General features: G+C 45.4%; 2 protein-coding genes across 6 annotated transcripts; one reads left to right on the forward strand and one right to left on the reverse strand.

Annotated features, from left to right (window-relative positions):
- Positions 1 to 6,048: 6,048 nt before the first annotated feature.
- LOC123069265 (zinc finger MYM-type protein 1) lies at positions 6,049 to 9,101 on the reverse strand. Its single transcript, XM_044492082.1, has 3 exons — positions 8,888 to 9,101; positions 6,495 to 8,757; positions 6,049 to 6,397 (listed from the first exon to the last, which is right to left on the reverse strand). The coding sequence occupies exons 2-3, from the start codon at positions 7,754 to 7,756 to the stop codon at positions 6,175 to 6,177; spliced, it is 1,485 nt and encodes a 494-aa protein (XP_044348017.1). The 5' UTR covers positions 7,757 to 8,757; positions 8,888 to 9,101; the 3' UTR covers positions 6,049 to 6,174.
- A 3,766-nt stretch (positions 9,102 to 12,867) lies between these two features.
- On the forward strand, positions 12,868 to 19,096 carry LOC123069274 (pentatricopeptide repeat-containing protein At1g15510, chloroplastic). 5 transcript variants are annotated; one of them, XM_044492106.1, is made up of 4 exons: positions 12,868 to 15,917; positions 16,003 to 16,067; positions 17,226 to 18,568; positions 18,658 to 19,095. In XM_044492106.1, the coding sequence occupies exon 1, from the start codon at positions 13,020 to 13,022 to the stop codon at positions 15,615 to 15,617; it is 2,598 nt and encodes an 865-aa protein (XP_044348041.1). In that variant the 5' UTR covers positions 12,868 to 13,019; the 3' UTR covers positions 15,618 to 15,917; positions 16,003 to 16,067; positions 17,226 to 18,568; positions 18,658 to 19,095. The 5 variants fall into 5 exon arrangements, with proteins under 5 accessions (XP_044348041.1, XP_044348036.1, XP_044348048.1 ...); XM_044492101.1 differs by having other exon boundaries at positions 17,226 to 17,666; positions 18,004 to 19,093; XM_044492113.1 differs by having other exon boundaries at positions 17,207 to 19,096.
- The last annotated feature ends 1,336 nt before the right edge of the window (positions 19,097 to 20,432 follow it).

The following is a 20,432-nucleotide window of genomic DNA, read 5'->3' on the forward strand; positions in this document are numbered from 1 at the left end:
ATGCGCCAAAAGGTCTCGTAATAGAGGATGTTGATGCTGCTACCTCCATCCATGAGCACCTTAGTAAATTTATAACCACCAACCTGTGGTGCCACTACTAAGGCCAGTTGACCCGGATTATCAACCTGGGGAGGGTGATCCTCCCTGCTCCAGACAATAGGCTGTTCCGACCACCTCAAGTAACGAGGGACTGCTGGCTCAACAGAATTCACAACCCTCTTATGAACTTTCTGATCACGTTTACACAAACTTGTGGTGAACACGTGATACTGCCCACTGTTTAGCTATTTTGGATGACTCTGATAACCCGACTGCTGCTGCTGCTGACCTCCTTGACCAGACTGTTGTTGATTATAACCACCCTGGCTTCCCTGAAAGCCGGATCCTGAACCGCCGCCCGGGCCATGAAAGCCGCCAGCTCCTGAGCCGCCGCCTGGGCCTTGATTGCCATCAAACGTACTAGAATTCTTGAAAGCCTTTATGATTGCGCAATCCTTCCATAAGTGAGTCGCTGGTCGTTCCCGGGTGCCGTGTTTCGGGCAGGGCTCATTGAGTAATTGCTCAAGAGACGGGCCTGACCCGCCAAACTGGGGCAGCTTTCCTTTGCGCTTCTGATTGTTACCCTGTGCATTGGCCGCAAATTCCGGGTTGTCGTCCGCCTTACGCTTATTACCTCCTTGACTCGCCGGGTTATGCTGCTGACCCTTTTCATTGCCGTTCTTCTTTCCCTTCCCTATCTTTTTCTCATCAAACGCGGGATCCTTGGTAGTATCAGAATCGGCATACTTGACTAAAGCCGCCATTAGCATCCCCATATCGTTGCAATCACGCTTAAGGCGCCCCAGTTTCTGTCTCAGAGGCTCAAAACGACAATTCTTCTCCAGCATGAGAACTGCTGAGCCGGCATCCATCTTGTCAGACGAATGTATTATATCTTTGACACGGCGTACCCAATGAGTCGTAGATTCACCTTCCTCCTGCTTACAATTTGTCAGGTCCACAATCGACATAGACTGCTTGCAAGTGTCCTTGAAGTTCTGGATGAAACGGGCCTTTAGCTCCGCCCATGAACCAATGGAATTGGGTGGCAAACCCTTTAACCAAGAATGGGCCGTTCTGTCCAACATCATGGTGAAGTATTTAGCCATCGCTTCATCGCTAACCTCCAGCAGCTCCATAGCCATCTCGTAACTTTCAATCCACGCCCCAGGCTGTAAATCGGCCGTATAATTCGGCACCTTTCGAGGTCCCTTGAAATCCTTGGGCAGGCGTACATTACGTAGAGCCGGTATCAGACAAGGAACTCCTTCGGTTCTAGTAGCAACACCCGCCTCAACAGAAGCCGTCGGGTAAGCCGGTGAGTCCTGTTAGGCTGCTAGCTGAGCCGCTAGCTGAGCTGCCCGCTCGTCCTCCTACCGTATCCGATCCCGAACCGGGTTATACCCGCCGGGTTGGTTCCGGCGCTGAGCGCTACTTGACAAGGCCTCTGACTCCATGTGTCTACTGTAACTCAGGCTCCGGTTTTGACGAGGCGGAGCTAACCAGGGCAGAGGAGTTGAGTGAATCCTGTCCCGGCTGTAGGAGTAGGTCTCTTGCTGAGCCAGGGCTGTTTGGACAAGTTCCCTGATCTTCCTGGCTTCCACCGCTGTCGGATCATCACCATCTACTGAGAGAGCCGCCAAACATGCGGATGCTGCGACTAAGTTCTCCATGGGGTTGGAGAAGTGACCCTGTAGTATTGGCACGTAATGGGGCGGTGCCATATTGCCGTGAAGAGGCGCCGTCACCGGAGGCTGGACTGAGCCTCCCACTCCGGATGTCATAAACTGATTTGCACCTGGCGGGTTACTTGGGCCGGCCCCGGGTGTAGCAAAGAGATTCCAAGGATCATAAATCTGAGGTAAATGGGACTGAGTTTTCTGATGTCTCCTCCTCATTACCTCATTAGATGCGTTTAAGCTCAACGTGAGCTGCAAGGCCTCTGCCTGAAGTTGCTGCGCCCGCACGTCCAAAGTCGCCCGCTCTGTTGCTAATCTAGCGTCTTCAGCTGCTAAGATTTCCTTGGCCCGGGCGATCTCGTCGCGAACCTGTGCCACCTCTGCCTCATGCTCAGATTGGTTCGCAGGGATGACTGTAACAGTTAACAAAGCAGTAAGCTTATCCATGAGATCCATCAGCACCTGAGCCGGTGAGCGCACAGGGCCTCCTGCCCCGGCTGCTCCTAACCCGAACGTTATCGCCGCTGAGGCCGTAGAATTTTGGCCGGGTTGAGTACCAGCCATGAAGACTCCTGCCCAGTTTGGCGACTCTGAGGGGTCCGGAATAGTGCTGCCATCGGAACAGCCCCCAAGCACACCATCCTGAACTTGATACAGCGAATCTGTTGAGCCGGCGGACGAATCACCGTCAGAGAGGACGGCCGGCTCACCATCACCTTCAGATCCTTCAGGAAGTTCACCTTCGTGGATGCAACCCACAAAGTCATGCTTCACGACGGGTTGAGCTCGGGCGGGTTTCGCACGCTGAGCCGTCTCGATGAGGTCGGTGCAGCTGTCCGACTCAGGGCCCGGCTCACCAATCCGGCCGATGAAGACGTGAATTCTGCCAAAGGGGACCCGGTATCCGTACTCAATTGAGCCGGCGTCGAGGCCCCATCCTTCGTCGTTGATGTAGATCTTGCCGCGATGACTCTTGGTCATCCGGCCAACTGCGTATCCCTTGAGCCCCTCGAAGCTGCCCTTCAAGAACTCAAATCCACCGTGCGCCCGCCCCACGGTGGGTGCCAACTGTCGTGGAATTGTCACGGCAGATGTCCTCTTGCAAGGACTTAATCGTGGAGCCATCGCAGCTAGGAAGCTTGAAGGGGTTAATCGGGACAAAGAACACGCGAGGTTTATACTAGTTCAGCCCCTTACGGTGAAGGAAGGCCTACGTCTAGTTGGGTTGGAATTGCTGGAGGTTTCGATCACTAGGGAGCGAGATACGCTATACCCGGTTCTCGCTTTGTTGTTTCTTACCCTAAGCCGCCAGCGGGTCGTCCCCTTATATACACAGGTCGACGCCCTACGGCTTACAGAGTCCCGGCCGGCTCATAAGCAGTGTCCGGCTTGGTGACTAGTTACTTCTACCTTACAATACAAGTCACGCCCTCATGGCGGTTTATCACCGTGGGCCATAAATCGCCTGTGGGCCTTTAGACCCTTTACTGAACCGCCATCTTCACGTCTTGGTCTTGGGCTTCAGATGGGCTTCTCTTTGCGTAATCCGGCCCCTCCTGGGCGGCTTACATAAATAGTTATATCCCCAACAACTTCACTCTGAAATTCTTTGAACTTTTCAAATGTTCCAGATTTATGTTTCATTAAGAAGATATACCCATATCTGCTCAAATCATCTGTGAAGGTGAGAAAATAACGATACCCGCCGCGAGCCTCAACTTTCATCGGACCACATACATCAGTATGTATGATCTCCAACAAATCTGTTGTTCTCTCCATTGTACTGGAGAACGGTGTTTTAGTCATCTTGCCCATGAGGCATGGCTCGCAAGTACCAAGTGATTCATAATCAAGTGATTCCAAAAGTCCATTAGTATGGAGTTTCTTCATGCGCTTTACACCAATATGAACTAAACGGCAGTGCCACAAATAAGTTGCACTATCATTATCAACTCTGCATCTTTTGGCTTCAATATTATGAATATGTGTATCACTACTATCGAGATTCAACAAAAATAGACCACTCTTCAAGGGTGCATGACCATAAAAGATATTACTCATATAAATAGAACAACCATTATTCTCTGATTTAAATGAATAACCGTCTCGCATCAAACAAGATCCAGATATAATGTTCATGCTCAACGCTGGCACCAAATAACAATTATTTAGGTCTAAAACTAATCCCGGAGGTAGATGTAGAGGTAGCGTGCCGACTGCGATTACTTCAACTTTGGAATCATTTCCCACGCGCATCGTCACCTCGTCCTTAGCGAATCTTCGCTTAATTCGTAGTCCCTGTTTTGAGTTGCAAATATTAACAACATAACCGGTATCAAATACCCAGGTACTACTGCGAGCATTAGTAAGGTACACATCAATAACATGTATATCACATATACCTTTGTTCACCTTGCCATCCTTCTTATCCGCCAAATACTTGGGGCAGTTCCGCTTCCAGTGACCAGTCTGCTTGCAGTAGAAGCACTCAGTCTCAGGCTTAGGTCCAGACTTTGGTTTCTTCTCTTGAGCAGCAACTTGTTTGTTGTTCTTTTTGAAGTTCTCCTTCTTCTTCCCTTTGCCCTTTTTTCTTGAAACTGGTGGTATTGTTGACCATCAACACTTGATGATGTTTCTCGATTTCTACCTCCGCAGCCTTTAGCATTGCAAAGAGCTCGGGAATTGTCTTATTCATCCCTTGCATATTATAGTTCATCAGGAAGCTCTTGTAGCTTGGTGACAGTGATTGAAGAATTCTATCAATGACACTATCATCCGGAAGATTAACTCCCAGTTGAATTAAGTGATTGTTATACCCAGACATTTTGAGTATATGTTCACTGACAGAACTATTCTCCTCCATCTTGCAGCTGTAAAACTTATTGGAGACTTCATATCTCTCAATCCGGGCATTTGCTTTAAAATATTAACTTCAACTCCTGAAACATCTCATATGCTCCATGACGTTCAAAATGTCGTTGAAGTCCCGGTTCTAAGCCGCAAAGCATGGCACACTAAACTATCGAGTAGTCATCAGATTTGCTCTGCCAAACGTTCATAACATCTGGTGTTGCTCCTACAGCTGGTCTGGCACCTAGAGGTGCTTCCAGGATGTAATTCTTCTGTGCAGCAATGAGGATAATCCTTAAGTTACGGACCCAGTCCGTGTAATTGCTACCATCATCTTTCAACTTTGCTTTCTCAAGGAACGCATTAAAATTCAACGGAAGAACAACATGGGCCATCTATCTACAACAACATAGACAAGCAATATACTATCAGGTACTAAGTTCATGATAAATTTAAGTTCAATTAATCATATTACTTAAGAAGTCCCACTTAGATAGACATCCCTCTAATCATCTAAGTGATCACGTGATCCAAATCAACTAAACCATGTCCGATCATCACGTGAGATGGAGTAGTTTCAATGGTGAACATCATTATGTTGATCATATCTACTATATGATTCATGCTCGACCTTTCGGTCTCAGTGTTCCGAGGCCATATCTGTATATGCTAGGCTCGTCAAGTTTAACCTGAGTATTCCGCGTGTGCAACTGTTTTGCACCAGTTGTATGTGAATGTAGAGCTTATCACACCCGATCATCACGTGGTGTCTCAGCATGAAGAACTTTCGCAGCGGTGCATACTCAGGGAGAACACTTATACCTTGAAATTTAATGAGAGATCATCTTATAATGCTACCGTCGATCTAAGCAAAATAAGATGCATAAAAGATAAACATCACATGCAATCAATATAAGTGATATGATATGGCCATCATCATTTTGTGCTTGTGATCTCCATCTCCGAAGCACCGTCATGATCACCATCGTCACCGGCGTGACACCTTGATCTCCATCGTAGAATCCTTGTCGTCTCGCCAACTATTGCTTCTACGACTATCGCTACTGCTTAGTGATAAAGTAAAGCAATTACAGGGTGATTGCATTGCATACAATAAAGCGACAACCATATGACTCCTGCCAGTTGTCGATAACTCGGTTACAAAACATGATCATCTCATACAATAAAATATAGTATCATGCCTTGACCATATCACATCATAACATGCCCTGCAAAAACAAGTTAGACGTCCTCTACTTTGTTGTTGCAAGTTTTACGTGGCTGCTACGGGCTGAGTAAGAACCGTTCTTACCTACGCATCAAAAACCACAACGATAGTTCATTAAGTTAGTGTTGTTTTAACCTTCTCAAGGAATGGGCGTAGCCAGTGGCGGAGCTAGGAAAATTGTATGACAGGGGCCGACTAAAGAGCACAACACTTTTGTACAGAAATTTTTGCAAAAAAATGAAACAAACAAAGTGTCAAAATATACTTCATTAATTATACCACCATTCATTGTCGACAGCAAAAGGATGTACACTTCTCAAATTGGTCATCGCCCAAAAGAAAAATCTAGACAACAAAAGATAGACGAACAAACTAGTTTTAGGTAAATGGCACTCGACGTGACGATTCATCGAACTCATCTATAATTGCATTTGTTGATATTCCAGCCGCAATTTCCTTTTCAATATAAATTACGAGGCAATCCCTTAGAAATCCATCTTCCATTTTAGTCCGAAGCCTTGTCTTCACAAGTTTCATGGCAGAAAATGCACGTTCTGTCGTTGCCGTTGAAACCGATAGAGTAAGAACAAGTCGAATCAGTCTGTTCATGAAGAAATAGTTAGTACAGTACTAATACCAACTAATACATAATTCACGGAGGGAAAATCAACTAATAGATAAGAGGAGAAATTATATACCTATCAATCAAATGATATTCATCCGATTTCCTGGTTGCTGCAAGTTGTTGACAAAGTTCTGATATACTTGTCAAATTTTGAAACTTTGGGTTAGTGGGTACAACATTTTCATAATGTCGCAACTGACACCTTAGATTGTTCCTTTCTTGTTCTTCAAAATCAGCTGCATAGAATTTTGATGCTAGAGAACATATATTATCAATGTTAAATGATCTGAATGAATTACTAGGGTCCAAGGAGGTGCACAAAATTAGAAGCTTTGTTGCTTGTTTGTTGAATCTACAATTCAACTCTTGTGCTTGCTGATCAACGACAACCATGAAAACGTCACACCGGTAATGATGCTCAACTGTAGTCTCATCATCCGCACGTGAGTTAATGAAATCCACATAGAGGTCATCGAAATGTGGTGTTGGAACTCCATGTTTCCCACAAAATGAAAGCATATCAGCTTTAAGCTTGTTCCAACCATTATCTCTTAGTTCCTGAATCAACACTTTCGTAGTTTTAACATCATCCATGGCATTCACAATATCTTGAGATTTTTGTTGCAACTTTTTGCATAGCAAGTCTGTGATTCCCATAAGTTCTTTCATGACATGAAGACCAAATATGAAGTCAAAAGACATCATCAACTTAACAGCACCATAAGCCTTTGCTCGTGCTGAAGGTGAGGTACCTGAACCTTTGGCAGTAGCAATGCTTTTAAGTACCAAGAATGTAGGTTTGTATAGTTTCAAAAGGCTGCAGATAGAAGCATAGTGAGAACTCCACCTAGTGTCACAAGGCCGCTGCAAAGTTCCTACTTGATTAGCCCCACTTCTGGTTTCAAGCTCACTAAGCTCAATTAGATGCTCCATTTCAGTCACTTGATTAACTTGCAGCTCATCATTTCTCTTGCTTGAAGACACAACCATGTTGACAACAAGAGCAAGATGATCGAAAAAGGTGTGAACATCGGCTACTTCTTTAGATGCAGCAACAAGAGCAAGCTGCAATTGATGAGCAAAATAGTGAATGTAATATGCGTAAGGACACTCTTCCATGAACTTGGCTTGTAGACCATTCCACTCTCCACGCATGTTACTAGCACCATCATACCCCTGTCCACGAATATTGTTCACAACTAATCCATGTTGAGCCAAAACAGAAGATAACTTCTCTTTTAGAGTAGTTGAAGATGTATCGGAGACATGAACAATATCAAGAAAACGTTCACGAGTGAAACCAGGTTTGTCCACAAAACGAATAACCACTGTCATTTGCTCTCTTTTGGATTCATCTCTTGACTCGTCTACAAGCAAGCAGAACTTTGCATCCCCAATTTCTTTACAAATTTATTTTTGCACATTAAAAGCAATCATATGCAGAAGTTCTTTCTGAATTGTAGGTGAGGTATACTTAGCATTCCCTGGAGCATTACCCAATACAACTGCACCAATTTCCTCATCATAAGAAGCTACCAATTTGACCATTTCAAGAAAATTACCTTGGTTCCTTGAATCAAGACTTTCATCATGCCCAGGGAAGGGGCAAGCTTGGAATGCTAACCACCGTAGTGCATCGATTGTTACTCTAAGACGAAGCCTATTCTTCTTGATGTCCTCTTCTGTTTGCTTCACCACTAATTGTTCCATATGTCATTTCTTATTCTTCAAATTATCATAACATTTGACAGCAAAACTATGAGCGGATTTACTATCCTTTCCCATGTGAGTCAAGAATGCGCATTTGTTTCCATCATTAACTCGCTTCCATTTTCTGAATCCTTGCACTGTAAACACATTAGACCCTTTTTCCAAGTGGCTTCTTATAAAACAAAAAGCATGGAAAACAATAGACTGCATCTTTCAATGGTGAATATTCCAACCAAGGGAAGGATTTAAACCAATGATACTGAAACTTGCGTTGATGGACTACTGAATCGTCAAGAGGGTACTCATCCATTTCAATCTGATATGCTCCATGCTTCATATATGCATTACGATCTTGTTCTTGAGCATTAGGAGGATAATCCCAAATTTGGCATCGCAAACCCGGATCCCTTTCTACTATCAGAACAGAAGCATCATCGTTCCCTCCCTCTCTCTGAACCTCAGGCGGTGTTGATGTTGCAATTTCTTCTTCTACCGCTGGTTCTTGTTCATCCACCAAGTGAGGGCTGGCCCCCAAATTATTTTCTACAGAAGCATCAACTCTTGCTTTCTTCTCAAAAAAGGAATGCATTGTTACAGACTTTCTTTTATGTTTGACCATGATTATTCTGTACAAATTGAACAGAATCAACTATTAGAAACTCACCTATTTAGAGAAATTAACAATCCAAAACAAAACAAATGCCAGATCTGAAATTTAGATGTGAGAAAGAGAGAGGAACTGGGAAGAATTTGTACCTCGAAGAAGAGCAACAGACAGCCGACGGGAGAGGAACTGAGATAGATTTGGGACCTGGCCGCCTCGCTGGCTGTCTCCTTGGAGGGTTCGAGCATGGGGCGGAGAGGCCGGGAGGGGAGGGGACTAAAGAGAGCCAAAGAAATTTGGGGAAGAGGATTCACGTGTGTTGGAGAAGAAACAGGGGCGATGGGCTGGGCTGCCTCACCTCACGGGTTCTCTTGGGATATACTCCCTCGGTTTCCTTTTACTCCGCATATAAGATTTGGTCAAAGTCAAACTACACAAATTTTGATCAAATTTATATTAAAAAATATGAACATCTACAATACTAAAACTATATAGTATGAAAATACATTTTCTTGGTGCATCTGATAATATTGATTTCATATTGTGAATGTTTATATGTTTTAATATAAAGTTAGTCAAACTTTACAAAGCTTAACTTTGACCAAATCTTATATGCAGACTAAAGAAACGGAGGAAGTACTAGAATACTAATGGGAAAAGTCAAAGATTGAGCTTAGGATTTATCGTGGCAACTATTACTGAATGCTGACTTGCTATTGGGGTGGCCAGACCTGCGGAATACATTGTTTTGGGCACAAAAAATCACTGATGTAATGAGTATATTAGCTTGTTGGCCCGGGCCCGGGCCCCTGCTGGCCCCCCCTGTGGCTCCTTCATTGGGCGTAACCACACTCGATTCAACTAAAGTTGGAGAAACTGACACCCGCCAGCCACCTATGTGCAAAGCACGACGGTAGAACCAGTCTCGTGTAAGCGTACGCGTAATGTCGGTCCGGGCCGCTTCATCCAACAATACCGCCGAACCAAAGTATGACATGCTGGTAAGCAGTATGACTTGTATCGCCCACAACTCACTTGTGTTCTACTCGTGCATATAGCATCTACGCATAAAACCAGGCTCGGATGCCACTGTTGGGGAACGTAGTAATTTCAAAAAAATTCCTACGCACACATAGGATCATGGTGATGCATAGCAAAGAGAGGGGAGAGTATTGTCCACGTACCCTCATAGACTGAAAGCGGAAGTGTTAGCACAACGCGGTTGAGAACGTATGGCACCCCTGAGTTCAGCACATGTTCAACTCGATGAAGTCCCGCGAACTCCGATCCAGCAGAGCTTCACGGGAGAGTTCCGTCAGCACGACGGCGTGATGACGGTGATGATGTTGCTACCGACGTAGGGCTTCGCCTAAGCACCGCTATGATATGACCGAGGTGGAATATTATGGAGGGGGGCACCGCACACAGTTGGAATAGATCAATAGATCAACTTGTGTGTCTAGAGGTGCCCCCTGCCCCCGTATATAAAGGAGCAAGGGGGTAGAGGCGGCCGGCCAGGGAGGGCGCGCCAAGGGGAGAGTCCTACTCCCGGTGGGAGTAGGACTCCTCCTTTCCTAGTAGGAGTAGGAGAAGGGGGGAAGGAGGAGGTGGAGAGAAGGAAGGAGAGGGGGCCCGCCCCCCTTCCCTTGTCCAATTCGGACTGGGGCAAGGGGGGCCGCGCGCCACCTCTTGGATGCCCTCTCTCTTCTCCACTAAGGCCCAATAGGCCCATTACTTCCCCCGGGGGGTGGGTGGGTCCGGTAACCCCCGGTACTCTAGTAAAATTCTGATTTCACCCGGAACACTTTCGATATCCAAATATAGGCTTTCAATATATCAATCTTTATGTCTCGACCATTTCGAGACTCCTCGTCATGTCCGTGATCATATCCGGGGCTCCGAACTACCTTTGGTACATCAAAACATAAAACTCATAATACCGATCGTCATCTAACTTTAAGCGTGCGGACCCTACGGGTTCGAGAACTATGTAGACATGACCGAGACATGTCTCCGGTCAATAACCAATAGCGGAACATGGATGCTCATATTGGCTCCTACATATTCTACGAAGATCTTTACCGGTCAAACCGCATAACGACATACGTTGTTCCCTTTGTCATCGGTATGTTACTTGCCCAAGATTCGATCGTCGGTATCTCAATACCTAGTTCAATCTCGTTACCCGCAAGTCTCTTTACTCGTTCCGTAATACATCATCCTGTAACTAACTTATTAGTTACAATGCTTGCAAGGCTTATAGTGATGTGCATTACTGAGTGGGCCCAGAGATACCTCTCCGACAATCGGAGTGACAAATACTAATCTTGAAATACGCCAACCCAACAAGTACCTTTGGAGACACCTGTAGAGCACCTTTATAATTATCCAGTTACGTTGTGACGTTTGGTAGCACACAAAGTGTTCCTCCGGTAAACGGGAGTTGCATAATCTCATAGTCATAGGAACATGTATAAGTCATGAAGAAAGCAATAGCAGAATACTAAACGATCAAGTGCTAAGTTAACGGAATGGGTCAAGTCAGTCACATCATTCTCCCTAATGATGAGATCCCGTTAATCAAATGACAACTCATGTCGATGGCTAGGAAACATACCTATCTTTGATCAACGAGCTAGTCAAGTAGAGGCATACTAGTGACACTCTGTTTGTCTATGTATTCACAAAAGTATTATGTTTCCAGTTAATACAATTCTACCATGAATAATAAACATTTATCATGATATGACGAAATAAATAATAACTATTATTGCCTCTAGGGCATATTTCCTTCAAAACGATTACGATATCCGTCTACGGACGCGTAGCCAGCCATCCAATCATGTACCTCAAATGTCTATATACATTTCAAATTGAATTCGAACAAACTAGACGCTTGTCATGCAAACCGGATGATTTTCATCTAAACCGACCAGATTCATTAGATTTTTGACATATTTCAAGTAAACAGAAGAGGACGACACTTATTTAACCTAGTCTAAATCTTCGCCAACCGTGGAGGGCATTTGTGTTCCATGTCCTATCTTTCCCATGTCTAGCAACCTCAATGGCCTTGAGCCTCGGGAAATGAAGTTGCAGGAAGGGAAGAGTAGTAAGTGGGACATGAGACGTAGCCGTGTCCGTCCACCTCCCACTCTTCCTCGTCGGAGTCTGCCGCATGGACGCAAACATATGTGGATGGGGCGGCCTCGTGCTCGTTGCGGCCGAGCACGAACCACGTGCCCAACACGAAGTTGACGACGCCCGCGGTGGCCCACATCTACTCTTTTTCCGCCTCCGCGTCGATCTCCGCGAGCAGGGCATCTGTATCCGCCCACATGATGCGAAGCCGTCATCGCTCACGGCGGGTGTCGCAGGCGCTATTCTTGGTCTCGTACATCACCCACTGCTAATCTAGGAAGCCTGGACCCTCCGCGACCATAGCCGCGACGACATCATCATTCACCGGCTCACCAAAAATTTCCTTCCACGAGCCGACGCTCGTCGAGGTTCCGGAGGTTGTAGCATTGCTCCTACTACGCCTAACGGACCTCGACATCGGTGGCGCTGGCTGCTATTCTGCCATGACGGCGTTGATCGTGGGTGGGGCGCTGACCCGTTGTCGGACGCCTCATCCATCATCTGGTCATCATCGCTGACCTCCAGCGAGCTCGTCGGTAAGCCAACCTCCGTTCATCGCGCATGACGGGCATGCCAGCCAGTCGCTAGGTCGACGAACTCCTGCTTTTGTTCCGTCGAGAGGATCTCCCACATCACTCTAGAGCTTGCGATCATAGCGAACATGGTGCGGTGCTCATCGTGCCGGGCAAGGCCACGTTTAAATAGCGGGTGTCGGCCAGACCAAGAGGCGGGTTGCGTTAATGCGGATGTTGGAGTGGATTTCTTATCCGCCGCGCCTATTTAATGCCGACAGGCGGATGAACGGGCATTTGATTTGAATGCGATAGAAAATTGTCCCGTCTTGTCACATGTCTCCGGCATTGAACATGTGGAAAAGGCCGCCATGAATTTGGGCGCGGGGAGTAGAGGCACCTGTCCAGCATGGAGGTGTTGAAAGGGGATTTCCAGCGGGTGACCGCTAACTAGTTTTTCCTTTTTCTGAACTTCGTTAATCACCTCGCTTCGCTCCTCACAGCCGGCTGCTTATCCCTTCGCGCTACGGAAGCAGCGGCCACCATGGCGCCAGCGCCTCCCCCAAACCTCCGCTAAACCCCGGGGCCATGCCCGCCGCCTCCTCGTCCACCACCATCGCCGGCTCCCAAAATGCCTCCTCCGCCCACGGCCAGGCCGCACCCAAACCCTCCTCTCCTCCTCGCCCCCCTCCGCTCCCCGCCCGCGCGCCACCTGGCCCCGCGGAGTAGGCGCCTCAGCTCCTCCACCACCCGCGTGGCCGTCTCGCCGTCGCCGCCGCCTCCGTCGTCGGCGACCTCCACGACGCCCTCCGACACGAGCGCGGCGCTGCGGGCGCTCTGCGTGCACGGCCAGCTGCCGCAGGCGCTCTGGCTGCTCGAGTCCTCCCCGGAGCCGCCCGACGAGGATGCCTACGTGGCGCTCTTCCACCTCTGCGAGTGGCGCCGGGCCTCGGACGCCGGGATGCGCGCCTGCGAGCACGCCGACGCCGCGCACCCCACCTTCGGCCTCCGCCTCGGCAACGCCATGCTCAGCATGCTCGTCCGCTTCGGCGAGTCGTGGCACGCCTGGGGCGTGTTCGCCAAAATGCCCCAGCGGGACATCTTCTCCTGGAACATCATGGTGGGCGGCTACGGCAAGGCCGGGTTCCTGGAGGAGGCGCTGGACCTGTACCACCGGATGCTCTGGGCCGGGGTCAGGCCCGACGTCTACACCTTCCCCTGCGTGCTGCGCACCTGCGGGGGCGTCCCCGACCTGAGGATGGGGAGGGAGGTGCACGCCCATGTCCTGAGGTTCGGGTTCGGGGTCGAGGTCGACGTGCTCAATGCGCTCGTGACCATGTATGCCAAGTGCGGGGACGTCGGGGCAGCACGGAAGGTGTTTGATGGTATGGCCTTGACTGACTGCATCTCGTGGAATGCGATGATCGCTGGGCATTTTGAGAATCATGAGCGGGAGGCGGGGCTGGAGTTGTTCCTTAACATGCTGGAGAATGAGGTGCAGCCGAATCTCATGACGATAACCAGTGTGACTGTTGCGTCCGGATTGCTGTCTGACCTTGATTTTGCAAAGGAAATGCATGCGTTAGCGGTAAAAAGAGGTTTTGCCACTGATGTTGCGTACTGCAACTCTTTGATTCAGATGTATACTAGTCTTGGGAGGATGGGGGAAGCATGCACGATATTCTCAAGAATGGAGACCAGAGATGCCATGTCATGGACAGCCATGATATCAGGGTATGAGAAAAACGGCTTCCCAGACAAAGCTCTTGAAATGTATGCACTGATGGAAGTAAATAATGTAAGTCCTGACGATGTCACTGTGGCAAGCGCTCTTGCTGCCTGTGCTTCCTTGGGGCGAGTAGATGTTGGCATCAAGCTGCATGAGATTGCTACGAGCAAGGGCTTCATCAGGTACATTGTAGTTGCAAATGCACTCCTTGAAATGTATGCAAAGTCCAAGCACATTGATAAAGCTATTGAAGTTTTTAAGTACATGCCTGAAAAGGATGTAATATCATGGAGTTCAATGATCGCGGGCTTTTGCTTTAACCATAAGTGCTTTGAGGCTCTGTTCTGTTTCCGGCATATGCTGGCAGATGTAAAACCCAATTCTGTTACTTTCATTGCTGCTCTTGCTGCTTGTGCTGCTACTGGATCTTTGAGGTATGGTAAAGAGATTCATGCACATGTTTTAAGGCGAGGTCTGGCATCTGAAGGTTATGTACCCAATGCTCTTCTGGACTTGTATGTGAAATGTGGCCAGACAGGCTATGCTTGGGCACAGTTCAGTGCACATGGTGAAAAGGATGTTGTATCATGGAATATCATGCTTGCTGGTTTTGTTGCTCATGGACATGGAGATATTGCTTTATCATTCTTCGATGAGATGTTAGAAACTGGAGAGCATCCGGATGAAGTTACATTTGTTGCTCTATTGTGTGGTTGTAGTAGGGCTGGAATGGTTAGTCAAGGTTGGGAACTTTTTCACCGCATGACTGAGGAATACTCAATTGTTCCAAATCTCAAGCACTATGCATGCATGGTGGATTTACTGAGCCGTGTTGGGAGATTAACAGAAGCTTACGACTTCATAAATAGAATGCCCATCACACCAGATGCTGCTGTATGGGGAGCCTTGTTGAACGGATGTCGGATACACCGGCATACTGAACTTGGGGAGCTTGCTGCCAAATTTGTCCTTGAGTTGGAACCCAATGATGCTGGATATCATGTTCTTTTGTCTGATTTATATGCTGATGCTGGCAAATGGGCTGAAGTGGCTAGAGTGAGAAAAACCATGCGAGAGAAGGGATTGGAGCAAGACTATGGGTGTAGCTGGGTTGAGGTTAAAGGAGATATCCATGCATTTCTTACAGATGATGAATCACACCCGCAGATGAAAGAAATAAGTGCTGTTCTACATAGCATATATGAGCGGATGAAAGCATCTGGTTTTGATCCTGTTGAATCTTATTCTTTAGAAGATAAAGAAGTATCCAAGGATGATGTTTTATGTGGCCACAGTGAAAGAGTAGCTGTCGCTTTTGGTCTGATCAATACCACACCTGGCACCTCTATTTTTGTCACAAAGAACCAGTACACTTGCCATAGCTGTCACGGTATACTGAGGATGCTTTCTAAGATTGTTCGCAGAGAGATAACTGTCAGGGACACCAAGGAATTCCACCATTTTAGGGATGGAAGTTGTTCATGCGGAGGTTCAGGCTAAGAAGACTATAACATGCGGTCATGTGCTAATCTCACGTCAGTTCCGAATCACCAGTACATAAGTCTTTGGCAACAAGCATTGTGAACTTGATATATATAGTCACTAGCAAGTAGAAGGATAGCTTCGATACGGCAACATGCCCACCATCAGGCTGCTTGCTGCTTAGATAAACATAGCTTATGTTTTGGGTTATGCGTAGAAGCTCCATGCAAATTTACAGCTTGGTACATGACAAAAGATGGTGAAAAGTTATCGGAGATGCTGGGAATTCAGTTCCAATATATCTTGACCTCACAGAAAGTAATTTATTTTCTCTCTTTTTATCAGTTCAGTCACAGAAGGGTCCTAATATTTCTTTCTTAATATGTTGTATTGTTCCTTGCAGTCTCCTGAAGTAATGCTTCTTGGAGATGATATTTGCTTCCAACAACTTGCCAAAAGAAATATCAAGTAAGCTTATTCCAGCAAGGAAGGGCAGAGTAGTGGATTGCATACTGTTTTGCCGAATAGGAGTAACTGTAATTGTAATGCCTGTCAAATGTCAACTATAGGCTGTATAATGGTTGAGCTGCACTTCTTTTGCTGATTTTATGTTAGTAATAGTGTACATGATATGCCAGTGTGGACTGAGCACTAGCTCAGTGGTCGGGCATTGTCTAGTGCTCTAACTCGGCCGGGTTTGAGACCTCACAGGAGCAAATATTGCAACTGAGTTTCTCGCTTGTAATTGGAAAACATGATGCTAAGGCATTCAGAATAATAATAATAACATATTGGTGACTTGAATTACTAGCAAGTAGAATGACAGTTTCGATATGGCAACATGCTCACCAGCAGGCTGCTTGCTGCTTAGATAAACATACTCCCTGTATCCCTTAATATAAGACGTTTTTGCAGTTCAGAAACAGAGGTAGTAGCTTATATTTTGGGTTATATGTAGAAGCTCCATGCAAATTTACAGCTTGGTACATGACAAAAGATGGTGAAAAGTTATCCAAGATGCTGGGAATTCAGTTCCAACATATCTTGAGCTCACAAAAAGTAATTTATCTTTTCTCGGAAAAAAATTGTGACTTGAATTACACTTGGACCTAAGATGTCCATAAACCTGGAAAATGTGAAGTACACCTCCTCGGTGACTCATTTAGGAACCGTCAGAATTTTTTTCCCTTTTGCTTTTTTGCAACTGTCAGTATGGTTGCCAAGACTGGCCCATATCAGATTTTGCAGCATAGTCTCAAACCAGTTTGGCAAGTGGGCCAAAAGTATATTCACAACTTTATGTTCATAACTGAAGTGATCTTGGCTTCTTTCATTTTGACATGCATCTCTTATAAGTTACAACACATAATGTCATCATTTCATCCCATTTATCATACTTCAGCACATTATCCTGATGGATTAGTACTGACCCTGTATTGATGTTTGGGTCTTGACATTGAGATAGTTCACTGTGCTTGTGACATGCATCTCTTAGAAGTTTCAACACATAATGTAATCGTTTCATCACATTTGTCATATTTCAGCACATTATACTGATGTATCAGTACTGGCCCTGTATAGATGTTTGGGTCTTGACATTGAGATAGTTTGTTGTGCTTGTTTCAGCAACAGTACTTGGGCAAAGACCAAACCTCCCTTAGAAGCTGAGAGCACTTTGTATTTGAGCACATTATACTAGTGGATTAATACTGAATTTTTCCGTGGCAATGTATGAAATATTTCTTGAGAACTCTGTGCTCAGCTACAATAGTGACATCCACAGAACAAAGGTATCCATATATGTTTTCTGACCTTGTTGAGTGGGGAACGACAAGCAGCTGACTGTTGTAATCCAAACCTTGGCAGCTGATACAGTATTGTGGATCGCCACTTGCAAGTTTGCTCTGTAAATTAAACTGTCCATCGGTGTACTTTTATTGTACTGTGTAATTCTGTACACTTTTAACTCTTGTGCCTGAAGCTGCTGCTACAATCTCAATACAACAGCTACACGATGCTACTGTCTAACCATATATAGAGTGTATATGCAGACAGAATCTTTATCAGGTTGTACCCTTTGATGCTTCTTAACACCTAATCGAACTTGAGCAGGTCCTTTGTTCTTAAAAATCAAGTGCATTGTTGATTGTCGAGAAAAAAATCCATTTACTTGTCAATTCATGGTGTTTGATGCAACCTGTAGGTTTTATAATGATGTTGTACTAGAAAGGTGTAACATAGAACCCCACAGTTGATATGCCGAGTTGTTGCATTGGCTGGTTCAGGATCTTCGACCAACCCTTGTATTGTCAAGTGTCAACTGTCATTGAATTATGCTATCTTTTTCATGCTGCTGCTGATGAATTATGTACTGATTCTGAACCTTTTTCTTTCTTTTTTTCAGATGCATGGGGAGCATTATCCAGAAACCACCAACACTTTGTGCCGCCACCAGAGTTTGTCTGTGTATGAATGAACATCCCACGCTTTCAGGTGATGCTCCTGCAGTCCTGTTTAATATCAGATTGTCATCCTCATCCGGCAGCAGCGCAGTTCATCCACAACACAGGTGATGCTCCTGCAGTCATGTTTACCAATACATCCTTGACCGAAATAAGTTGTCTATAAAAAAAAACTGTGGCATCAAGAGACATGCATGTAACAAACAAGCAGTAGTATTAGGGAAACTCAAGATATTATTAGACATATGGTCCAGACAAGGAAAAAACCCCAACTGGACCAACTAACAACCAGGGAAACCAATACACAACTAAACCGTACAATCTATTATGATTTCTACACAATTGGAAGGCCACGGGCGCACCGCAGCCATCTAGTGTCCTCTACATCAAGGGCGGCTCAGCCTGGATGTACAGGCAACAATAAATGGTGGATAGGAAGCCTGGCATGGAAGAAGAAGGAAGGAAACTTCAGCAGCCCAAGAGAGCATCGACTGGCCTCCTTTTCGGGTGAGCACAGCTCACGGCACGATATGATCATCATCTGGGGGGAAATAAGTTAATGCATCCCTAACCCCGTGGCTATTCAATGGGTTTAGGTTAGTTAGCAGGACCCGTACGTGGAATGGGAGGGAGAGGAGAAGAGAGGAATTAAATGGGGGCATGCCATGCAGATTATGCAAGCAAGCAAGCAAGCACATCAATTGCATGCTGGAACAGTTGGTTGTTGCTGCTGCTGCTCCAATCCATGCTTGTTTTGTATCCTCTTTTTCATGAGCTTCTAGAACATCTTTTATTTGTGCGTGTGGTTGTGACTTCTGGGAGTACATGCATTCCACCCATTTTATTGTCTAGGGCGGTTGGCAACATTTATGGGTTGTTGATTCATGCAATGTAGTAGTACTAGAATTGATGTAGGAGGAGGCGCGTTAGTTTTGTTTGGCCTGATCACTTCTTATTTTATGTCGACAAATTTGTGGTGATTTTTGCACACGCACAAACAAAAAACACTTTATACTCTGGGGAAGTTGGCAACATTTATTGGTTGTTGATTCATATAATGTACTCCCTCTGTTCCATAATATAAGAACGTTTTTGGCGCTAGTGTAGTGTCAAAAACGTTCTTATATTATGGGACGAAGGGAGTAGAATTGATGTTGGAGGTATGTTAGCTTTGTTTTGGCCTGATTTATTTTTATTGTATGTATATAAATTTGTGGTGATTTTTGCAAAAAAAAAAAATCGTGGTGAGACAAGGAGTTGGATTGGTTTTCCCAAGTACTCCCTCCGTTCGGAATTACTTGTCTCGGAAATGGATGTATCTAAAACTAAAATACGTCTACATACATTCATTTCTGCGACAAGTAATTCCGAACCGTTTCTGCGAAATTACTTGTCTCGAAAATGGATGTATCTAGAACTAAAATACGTCTAGATACATCCATTTCTGCGACAAGTAATTTCGAACGGAGGGAGTAGTAGTAATCCTTAGCTCCAAATATTCAGTTCCCCTCAGAATCTAGTAGGATTTACAGATGGAAAATACACAGCTTCTGACGGATGTAATATTTATGATATAAATGTTCTGTCGCCAGACACTAGGCATCAATTGAGTGCAAGAAAAAAGTATGAATCAGTCCCTCCATTGGTGCTGGAAAACACACTGTAGTTTCTTTTCAAGTCCAATGGAATTAAAGGAAGGAAAAATGTCTAGTCCTTTTTGGGGGCGCTATGTATTTATTTCTGTCCAGTACTACTACAGTTTTTCCCTTTTTGCGAGACAGAGAAAAGTGACCACGTACTACTAAGCTTTGATTTGACAGCCGGGCCGGCATCACTTCGTTCTTTGGACGGAACACGTAGGTGAATCGTGACCTTGTAAACTGCAGTACCAATTAAGCCAGTATAGTCCCAACCCAAGATCGCTATCGGCCAAGCGCCGTGCATACTTTTTTTTTTCTGAACCTAACCGTGCATACTTTCTCCGTCTGGGTTTATTACACGTCGAAGTTTGGCCATTGATTTGACTAGTAAAATATAAGTTATATGTCATAAAGGTTGTACGTTTAGATTCATATTCGAAACAAGTTTCCATTGGTACTGTTTTCTGGCATACTACTTATATTTTGCTAGTTAAATTTACTGTCAAAGCTTGACTCAAAATATGAGATGAACTTACAAATCCTTGATTCAGATATTCATTTAGTCAGATGTTGATTTGAACCCCAAGAACTTGTAGGATCTACTATTTTCAGAGAGAGAAAAAAGCTTGTGATGAATATAATTTTTGAAAAATTATGTATAACTAGATTCACCAAACATCAACTGGGTGCAAGAAGGAATTAAAGGAAAGAAAAAGGCCAGTCCCTTTCGG

The sequence above is a fragment of the Triticum aestivum genome, chromosome 1A (genome assembly GCF_018294505.1).
Source record: "Triticum aestivum cultivar Chinese Spring chromosome 1A, IWGSC CS RefSeq v2.1, whole genome shotgun sequence".
Lineage (NCBI taxonomy): Eukaryota > Viridiplantae > Streptophyta > Magnoliopsida > Poales > Poaceae > Triticum > Triticum aestivum.